Raw genomic sequence first — 9,586 nt, 5'->3', positions numbered from 1 at the left:
CCTGATTTCTCCTCCCACCAGCTCCTCCTCGTCGTTGCTCCGCCTGGGCCCAGACAGCTCTTCCAAAACCAAGCACGTTTGGCTCCAACGGGATCTCTGTGTCCAACAGGATTTTGGGGCCATGACCTCCTGCCTTGCCCACGTGCCATGGGCTGTTTTCAGGAGCCACTTCCCTGTCACCTCCCTCAGCGAGACTGGGAACTGCTGAGATGGGGCTGATGAATCCAGGGAGTTGTTCATACTCTGAGATTTAATAACCCAGCTGAACCTTGGGAGCTGTAGGACTTGGGATGCTGATTTGTGGGATTTTGGGAGTACCAGTGTGTGACTTACATTCCATGTGGCCACTCTTCATTTCCCTGGGACTTGCAGGACTTATCCTTGGTGTCCCTGGGCTGAAAGGAAAACTGTGCTGCTTTGGGATGGAGTTAGCAATGGATCTGGGCCTGGATACTCTCTGACTGCTGCAGGAAAGAGCTGCAGAGGAGCAGGACCTTCATTAAATCCTGGCTTGGTCATCTTTATCTTCCTTGCAGGCAAACTGGGCTGGACCCTGTGGGAAGGGAGGGCCACAGTCCATAACTCTGGAGATTTGCACACGTGTGGCACCTTCCAGAACCTTCTCACTTGTGTGCAAACTGAGTTATTAAAGGGCAAAGAAATCCAGCAGCAGAAGGTCCAGTTTTGGTTGTTGTGGCCCCCTGTTTTTGGAGCACTGTGGGTTGATGCTGTGCCAGTGAAGCAGAGGTTGAGGTGAGGTGGAATTCCCCACAGTGGCATTCCAGGAGGGATTCGATGATTTGTTTGATGAGTTTAGAAGGTACCAAAGGAACCTCTTTGGAGGTTTTTTTTTTGCTTATTTGCTTCTGTCTCCCTGTAGCAACCAGGGCCCAGCCATTCCTCCTGCTTTGATGTAGCCCTCAGCAGGGATGACTGGCTGTTCCCTTTGCCTTCTCCCTCTTCCCATCGGGAATTCCTTTGTCCTGGGGCTGACCTGGGTCCACACTTGTGAAGGGAATGTTGTCTCTTGTACCAAACTGCTCACCCTGTCTGGATTAGGTGTGTTCTTTCCCACATTTGGGAAAAATCATGCAGGGAAAGCAGGGAGAAAGGAGACAGAAGGGCCTTGCTCCGGTTCTTCCTCCTTCCCTGGTGCAGTGTGGCAGCTCTGGGCTCTCTCCCTTGGGAAGAATCGATGGCCTGTGATTCCAGGAGCAGGTGACTCGCGATGAAAGGCTGCTGGAGCAGCCTCGTGGGGTTTGCTTTGCCTTTCCTGCTGTAAATAAAGCTGGTTTAGGTCTTCTAGTCCAAACGTTTGTTCCTTGTGCGAGGCCCAAGGCCAATCACCTGGTTGTACCTGAGCCACAGAAGCCCTGCGGCTTCACAGGCCAATTCCAGCGTTACCCGGAGCCGCCGCGGGGCTGGAGAGGGACCCTCGGGTGGGGTGGGGAGTCCCGCAGCGCCGTGACCCACGCGGTGTCACGGGGACAGCAGGGAGGGCTGGGCACAGACGGACACTGGAGGACATGGGCTGGAGGCGCCACTGGCTGCTGGCCCGTGGGGGCTGGTGTCTCCATCCCCGTGGAGGTCCTTGTCAGCACAGGGTCCCTTGTTACCGGACTGCCGCAGGCCCCGGAGACCGGATGTCCCGCCATTCCGGCGCCGCGCCGCCGTCGCCATGGCAACCGCCCGTCGCGCCGGAAGTGACGCTCAGAGGGCCGGAAGCGGCGCTCGAGGCGGAAGCGGCGGCGGGATGGCGGAGGGGAGCGGGGCCGGGGGCAGCCCCGAAGCCGCTGCCGGGAGCACCGGGGGCGGCGGGTGGCGGCGTCCCCACGGGCCGCTCCAGCGCTACTACGGCCCGTCCACGGCCGAGGCGGCCGAAGCGGCCCCGGACCCCACCGACATCAACGAGCCCCACTTCGACCCGGAGGTGTTCATGAACAAGGTGACCTTTGAGCCCCCCCAGACCTGGGACCCCTCCCCGATGGACGCACATGTCCCCCCGGACCCCCTCCCCCAGGGCCCCCAAAAATCCTCTGTGGGGATCCTACGGATCTGCTTCCAAAGGGACCTGGGGAACACTGTGACTCCCTGTAGGAATGGGGCTGGCGTGCTCTGGAGAGCCAGGGGGCGGCAATTAACGCTCCGAGAGGGGGGTGCGCCGGGGGGGGCTGCTGAGCATCTCCGGGGGGGCAGTTCGGGGGCTCCAGGGGGTAAATCGGAGGGATCAGTGGGGTTTGGGGGGCAGTTGTGCAGCTGTTGCCTCTCCCCAGGTGCGCAGTGAGTGTCCCCTGGGGCAGCTCCTGGCCCGGGAGGCCGCGCTGGGGCGGGAGATCCGCGCCCTGGACAGCGACATGCAGACCCTGCTCTACGAGAACTACAACAAGTTCATCTCTGCCACCGGTGAGTTCCCTCTGGAGCCTCCTGATGGCGGGACTGGGAAATGGGGGCTTGGGGGTGTTCCCTCTGGAGCCTCCTGATGATGGCAGGGCTGGGAAATGGATATTTGGGGATGTTCCCTTTGGAGCTGCTGGGAAATGGGGGCTTGGGGGTTGTTCCCTCTGGAGCCTCCTGATGGCGGGACTGGGAAATGGGGGCTTGGGGGTGTTCCCTCTGGAGCTGCTGGGAAATGGGGGCTTGGGGGATGTTCCCTCTCGAGCCTCCTGATGACAGGACTGGGAAATGGGGGCTTGGGGGTGTTCCCTCTGGAGCTGCTGGGAAATGGGGACTTGGGGGATGTTCCCTCTGGAGCCTCCTGATGATGGCAGGGCTGGGAAATGGATATTTGGGGATGTTCCCTCTGGAGCCTCCTGATGATGGCAGGGCTGGGAAATGGATATATGGGGATGTTCCCTTTGGAGCTGCTGGGAAATGGGGGCTTGGGGGTGTTCCCTCTGGAGCTGCTGGGAAATGGGGGCTTGGGGGATGTTCCCTCTGGGGCCTCCTGATGTTGGCAGGGCTGGGAAATGGATATTTGGGGATGTTCCCTTTGGAGCTGCTGGGAAATGGGGGCTTGGGGGTTGTTCCCTCTGGAGCCTCCTGATGGCAGGGCTGGGAAATGGATATTTGGGGATGTTCCCTTTGGAGCTGCTGGGAAATGGGGACTTGGGGGATGTTCCCTCTGGAGCCTCCTGATGACAGGACGGGGAAATGGGGGCTTGGGGGTGTTCCCTCTGGAGCTGCTGGGAAATGGGGGCTTGGGGGTGTTCCCTCTGGAGCTGCTGGGAAATGGGGGCTTGAGGGATGTTCCCTCTGGAGCCTCCTGATGATGGCAGGGCTGGGAAATGGATATTTGGGGATGTTCCCTTTGGAGCTGCTGGGAAATGGGGACTTGGGGGAATGTTCCCTCTGGAGCCTCCTGATGACAGGACTGGGAAATGGGGGCTTGGGGGTGTTCCCTCTGGAGCTGCTGGGAAATGGGGGCTTGGGGGATGTTCCCTCTGGAGCCTCCTGATGTTGGCAGGGCTGGGAAATGGATATTTGGGGATGTTCCCTTTGGAGCTGCTGGGAAATGGGGGCTTGGGGGATGTTCCCTCTGGAGCCTCCTGATGGCGGGACTGGGAAATGGGGGCTTGGGGGTGTTCCCTCTGGAGCTGCTGGGAAATGGGAGTTTGAGGGTGTTATCTCTGCAGCCTGCTGATGGCAGTGCTGGGAAATGGATATTTGGGGATGTTCTCTCTGGAGCTGCTGGGAAATGGGGGCTTGGGGGTGTTCCCTCTGGAGCTGCTGGGAAATGGGGGCTTGGGGGATGTTCCCTCTGGAGCCTCCTGATGATGGCAGGGCTGGGAAATGGATATTTGGGGATGTTCCCTCTGGAGCTGCTGGGAAATGGGGGCTTGGGGGTGTTCCCTCTGGAGCTGCTGGGAAATGGGGGCTTGGGGGATGTTCCCTCTGGAGCCTCCTGATGATGGCAGGGCTGGGAAATGGATATTTGGGGATGTTCCCTCTGGAGCCTCCCGATGATGGCAGGGCTGGGAAATGGATATTTGGGGATGTTCTCTCTGGAGCTGCTGGGAAATGGGGGCTTGGGGGGTTGTTCCCTCTGGAGCCTCCTGATGATGGCAGGGCTGGGAAGTGGATGTTTTTGGGGTGTTCCCTCTGGAGTCTCCTGATGACAGTCACTCCAGTACCCAGCCTACTCTGGAGGGTGACAGTTGGGATATGTTAATCCCAGAGGGTTTGGGAGGTTCTGGGCAGCTGAGGGACTCGGTGCCTGGTTCCTGCCCCTCAGACACCATCCGGAAGATGAAGGTGGATTTCCGGCACATGGAGGCAGAGATGGACGACCTGGCAGCCAACATGGCAGCCATCAGTGCCTCGAGCGCCCGCGTCAGCGCCGCGCTGCAGGACCGGCACCGCCGCGGCGCCCAGCTGGCTGGTACCACGGGTTGGGAGGGCAGATTGGTGGGGCTGAGGGGCAGATCAGGGGGGTGGATGGTTCCGGGAGGGGCAGCCCCATCTCCTGGCCCCACCTCTCTGAGCCCTCCGTCTCCCCAGGGGTGCAGGCGCTGCTGCGGAAGCTGCAGGCGCTGGTGGAGGTGCCGGGGCGGCTGCGGCGCTGGGCAGGGACGGAGCCGGAGCGGGCGCTGCGCTGCTACGCCCGTGCCCGCGCCGTGCTCCGCCACTACCGCCACCTGCCTTCCTTCCGCGCCATCGAGGATGAGAGCCACGCCATCATGGCAGACCTGGCCCGGCGCCTCCGCACGCGCCTCCGGTACGTCCGCTCCGGAGCCTGCCGAGAGCGGCGCCGGGGAAGGGGGATTTGGGGGTGTTCAGTCTGGAGTCTGCTAATGGCAGCCTCAGGAAATGGGAATTTGGGGATGTTAACTCTGGAGCTTATTGATGGTAGTGCTGGGAATTGGGGATTTGGGGATATTAACTCTGGAGCTTATTGATGGTAGAGCTGGGAAATGGGGATTTGGGGATATTAACTCTGGAGCTTATTGATGGTAGAGCTGGGAAATGGGGATTTGGGGATATTTACTCTGGAGCCTATTAATGATCTTCAGGGAGTTCCTTACTAACCTCCTTCCTGCTGGAACCTCCTGGTGCTATGCAGTGGGTTTCCCCCTTTATATTCTGATTAACTACGGTTTGCACTGAAGCCTACTGAGGAATTTTGTCACTTATCTCTTGGGAAGTTCTGGCCAGGTGGGGGTTGGTCTCTTCTCCCAGGCACTCAGCAATAGGACAAGGGGGCACGATGGGCTCAAGCTCTGCCAGGGGAAATTGAAGTTGGAGATCAGAAGGAAATTCTTTGCAGAGAGAGTGCTCAGGCATTGGAATGGGCTGCCCAGAGAGGGGGTGGATTCCCCACCCCTGGAGGTTTTTAACCTGAGATTGGCCTTGGCACTGAGTGCCATGATCTGGTAAAGGGACTGGAGTTGGACCAAGGGTTGGACTTGATGATCTCTGAGGTCTTTTCCAACCCAATCCATTCTATGATTCTGTGAATTCTATTCCCTGTTTCCTGCTGTGTCCACCCTTAACCCCGGGCCCTCCCACGCCCACCCAACCCCAGGGAGGAGACACTGGACCCTAAGGAGCTCACTGAGTGCGTGGAGATGCTGCTGCAGCTGGAGGAGCCTCCCGAGGAGCTGAGTGAGGAGTTCCTGAGCCAGGCAGGCGTGCGCCTCGAGGCCGAGCTGGCCGCGCTGGAGGCCGAGCTGCCCCCCTCCGACCCCTCCGGCGCAGCCACCACGCCACCTCCCGCCTCTGACATCCTGGACTTCGTGGACCGCGGCAGCTCGGCCTTTGTGGGCACACTTTGCCAGCTGGCCAGCTCGTACCGCACGCTCTTCGGGGCGGACACGGGGCGCCTGGAGCCCTTCGCCGCCACACTGGCCACCCGCTACTTCGAGCTGCTGGAGCGGCGGCTGGCGCTGGAGCGCGGCCTGGGCGACACGTCGCTGCTGGTGCGGGCGCTGGACCGGTTCCACCGCCGGCTGCAGGCGCTGCTCGAGCTGCTGCCCGCGGGCGCTGCCGCCGCCGCCACCCTGGTGGCCCGGGCCGCCCGTGAGCGTGTCGACCGCTACTTGCGTGCCCTGCAGACCTTCTTCCTGGGCTGCCTGGGCGACGTGCGCCAGGCGCTGGCAGCACCACGGCCCCCTGGCAAGGAGGGGCCCGGCCTGCCCGACCTGCTGGCCACGCTGGCAACATCTGTGCTGGGCCAGCTCAAGGCCGTGCTGGCCTACGTGCAGCTCTTCACCGCCAGGGATGTCGCCTTTGCCAGCCTGCCCTACTTCAAGGTGGGGCACTGTGGGGGGCACTGGGGCAACCTGGGGCTAGCATAGAGCAGGATGGGGGAGCCAAGGGTAGTCTGGGCATCTCTGGAACTGAGGCTGGCATGGGGCATTTTTGGGATGGCACAGGGCAGGGGTCTGGGGGTGGTTTGAATGTCACTGGAGCACCCTGGGTCTGGCACCGGGCACTTTAGGAGTGGCCCAGGGCAAGCTAGAGGGCCTAGGGGCAGTCTGGGAGTTGCTAAGGGTGGTTTGGAGCCTGTATGGGGCAGTTTGGAGGGTTTTGTTGGGGTGTGACCTACTGTTTGTGGGTGTAGGGGGAGTTCTGCGTAACAGCAGTGCGTGAGGGGCTGGTGGTGGCCTTCGTGCGCTGGCTGTGCCGCACTGCCCGTGGCTTTGCCGACGGCCCGGCCGAGAGGGGAGCCCCCGCTGCCCCCCCAGCCCTGCTGCTGCTTCTTGCCCGCCTCTGCCTGGACTACGAGAGCTCCACCATCAGCTACATCCTCACCCTCACTGACGAGCAGTTCCCACCCCAGGTGAGCCCTAAAACTGCCCCAAAATGACCCTAAGAGGACCTTGAATGTCCCCAAGATGTCACAGGTTGCCTCTGCACTCCTCTGTGTCCCAGCCTGGCACCATAGTATGGACACCTTTCTTTCTATCTCTGTCACCCAAAACAGCCCTGATTAGCCCCAAAATAGCCCCTATAACACCTCTGATGGCCCCTCTGTGGCCCTGTGCTCACCCAGAGAATGGTGGTGGGGAGCAGCATGTGTGGAGGTTTGAGGATCTTCTGTCTTTGTGTGTCCCAAGGGACCCCAGGACATCCCAAGGTCCCTCCCTGTACCCTGCTGTCGCCTGTGTCCATCCAGGAGATGACCCCAGGGATGGCAGTATGTGTGGAGACAGGAGCATCCTGACCTATGCAGTGTCACAAATATCCCTAAGAGCACCTCAGGATGTTCCCGGGGGGTTCTGCATGTCCCCAAGTGTCCCTGCTGCCCCAAGAATATAAGAGGGGAAGTGATGCTGCTGCAGCAGTGGGATGGCCCAGAGCATCCCACATGTCCCCAACATCCCTGTGCCCCCAGTGCATCAGATGTGCAGTCACAGGGGGCACTCCCACATGCCCCTGTGGTGCCTTGTCTCCCTAATAGTACCACCAGGGACAGTGCTGCAGGTGAAGGTGTGAAGGGTGTCCCTCCTGTCCCAGTGCCCCTGTGCCCCCAGCACATGAGCCTGGCACTGCGGGGAGGTGTGAGGGCTGTTCCTACCTGTCCCTGTGTCCCCAGGATTCAGGCCCACCGGTGACGCCAGGGCCGGCGCTGTGTGCAGAGGCGCGGGCGGCAGCACAGCGGCTGCTGGACCACTACGTGCAGGTTCAAGGCGCGGCCGTGGCGCAGATGCTGCGCAAGAGCGTCGAGACGCGCGACTGGCTGGGCACCGTCGAGCCCCGCAATGTCCGTGCCGTCATGAAGCGCGTGGTGGAGGACATCACCGCCATCGATGTCCAGGTCAGGCTGGCACTGGGGGCTGGAGGGGTCCCCCAAGGTCCCCATAAGGCCCGTCAGGGCTTTGGGGAACCTGTACAGGGTCCTTTTGGTGGGTCTATGAAGCCCCCGGCTGTTTGCAGATGTTCAAGCGGGTCTGAGTGGGAGTGTTGAAGTCCATGAAGGGTTCAGCATTTGCCCAAGGTCTCAGTGTGGTGCTTGAAGACCTTCGGGGAAGGGTTTGGGAGGATTGCAGAGGCTTTGAGAGATGTTGGGTGGTTTCAGGGGGAGTCTCAGTAGGACGTTTTGGGTGGGTTTGAGTGCTGATCGAGTGTTGCCACACACAGGTGGGGCAGCTCTTCGAGGAGGGCGTGCGGCGGGCCCAGAGCAGCGATTCCAGCCGGCGCGCCTTCTCTGTCTACAGCAGCTCGCGGGCACCCAGCCGCTATGCCCCCAGCTACACCCCCAGGTCAGCCCCAGCACCCCCTGGGCTGCCCTGGCACCCGCCAGGCTCCCCTCTGTCACTCCTGCAGTACCCATTGCATCTTCCCTGTCAACCTCTTCGTGTCCCCAAACTGTCTTAATGTCCACCTGACAACCCTTGGCTGTCCCTGTTTCCCCAAACCATCCTGACAATAATCCGTTTGTCCCAGCCATTCCCATGTTCCCTCCAACTGTCCGACTATCCCTTGGTGATCTCCATATCCCTTGTGTTCCACAGTTGTCTTATCCCTCCATATTCTGTGATTATCCTCACATTCCCTTGTTTTTCTGTCCTCAAACCATCCCTGCATCTGACCATTCCCATGACCTGACCATCCCTGTGCTCACATCCCTGGCTCTCTGAAGTCCCTGACTGTCCCTGTGTCCCTACTCCCAGTGCCCCAATGGACACCCACCTGCTCAGCAACATCCAGAAACTTTTCTCCGAGCGCATCGACATCTTCAGCCCTGTTGAGTTCAACAAGGTGAGGCCATAGGGACAACCCCATGTCCCTAAACTGCCCACCTTCCCGCTGTCACATGTCCCTGGTGTCCCTGTGACACAGGTGTTGGGGCCTGGGGGACCAGGGTGCCCTCACTGTCCCTTGTCATAGGTGTTACGACCTAGGTTGACCTGCGTGTGGCAACCAGGCCAAGGGTCCATACACAGGTCCCCAGGCTCGGGAGTCCCTGGGGTGTGGCAGCCAGGCCAAGGGTCCCCACTCCCCCTGTAGATGCCATCCCATTCCGTGCTGTCCCCCCACAGGTGTCGGTGCTGACAGGGATCATCAAGATCAGCCTGAAGACGCTGCTGGAGTGTGTGCGGCTGCGCACCCTGGGGCGCTTCGGGCTGCAGCAGGTGCAGGTGGACGGGCACTACCTGCAGCTCTACCTATGGCGCTTCGCCTCCGACGAGCGCGTGGTGCAGGGGCTGCTGGACGAGGTGGCTGCCAGCGCCGCCCATCGCTGCCTGGACCCCGTGCCCATGGAGCACAGCGTCGTGGAGCTCATCTGTGAGCGCGGGTAGCGCGCAGGGATGAGGGACAGGGACTGCCATACCTGCATCACCGTGTGGCAGAGCACAGTGGGGACTGTCCTGCATCCTGTTACAGGGGACAGACCTGTACCCTGTGAGTCCCCACGTGTACTGTCTCCTTCCCAATGTGGCAGCACACAATGGCATCCCATGTCCCCACACATGGCAGTGTGAAGGGACACCCCTTGCCCCACACCAGATTACTCCATGTTGTCAAACCACCCCAGCCATTGCCTCCCCATTCCAGTGACACCCTCAGCATGTGCTGACACCCACAGCCCCTGTAATGCATTCCTTCCTGCCCGTTGTCACTAAATAAATTATGTGTTGAGCCT

The 9,586-nt window shown here is 60.7% G+C and overlaps 1 protein-coding gene across 1 annotated transcript; it reads left to right on the top strand.

The window, feature by feature from the left end:
• The first annotated feature begins 1,726 nt into the window (after window positions 1-1,726).
• Window positions 1,727-9,581, top strand: VPS51 (VPS51 subunit of GARP complex). Its single transcript, XM_071559183.1, has 10 exons — window positions 1,727-1,945; window positions 2,274-2,403; window positions 4,232-4,378; window positions 4,498-4,714; window positions 5,522-6,248; window positions 6,560-6,778; window positions 7,535-7,756; window positions 8,080-8,201; window positions 8,613-8,700; window positions 8,982-9,581. The coding sequence occupies exons 1-10, from the start codon at window positions 1,754-1,756 to the stop codon at window positions 9,240-9,242; spliced, it is 2,325 nt and encodes a 774-aa protein (XP_071415284.1). The 5' UTR covers window positions 1,727-1,753; the 3' UTR covers window positions 9,243-9,581.
• Window positions 9,582-9,586: the final 5 nt, after the last annotated feature.

This window comes from Pithys albifrons, chromosome 6 (genome assembly GCF_047495875.1).
Source record: "Pithys albifrons albifrons isolate INPA30051 chromosome 6, PitAlb_v1, whole genome shotgun sequence".
NCBI classification, from domain to species: Eukaryota; Metazoa; Chordata; class Aves; order Passeriformes; family Thamnophilidae; genus Pithys; species Pithys albifrons.
Note: the sequence above shows the minus strand (reverse complement) of the source record. Positions and strands in the feature narration are given on the sequence as shown.

Coding starts and splice junctions, on each gene's coding strand:
- VPS51 (XM_071559183.1), top strand. CDS start 1,754: ATGGCGGAGGGGAGCGGGGCCGGGGGCAGCCCCGAAGCCGCTGCCGGG. Junction 4,715..5,521: donor CGCCTCCGCACGCGCCTCCG/GTACGTCCGCTC, acceptor ACCCAACCCCAG/GGAGGAGACACTGGACCCTA. Junction 7,757..8,079: donor TCACCGCCATCGATGTCCAG/GTCAGGCTGGCA, acceptor TGCCACACACAG/GTGGGGCAGCTCTTCGAGGA.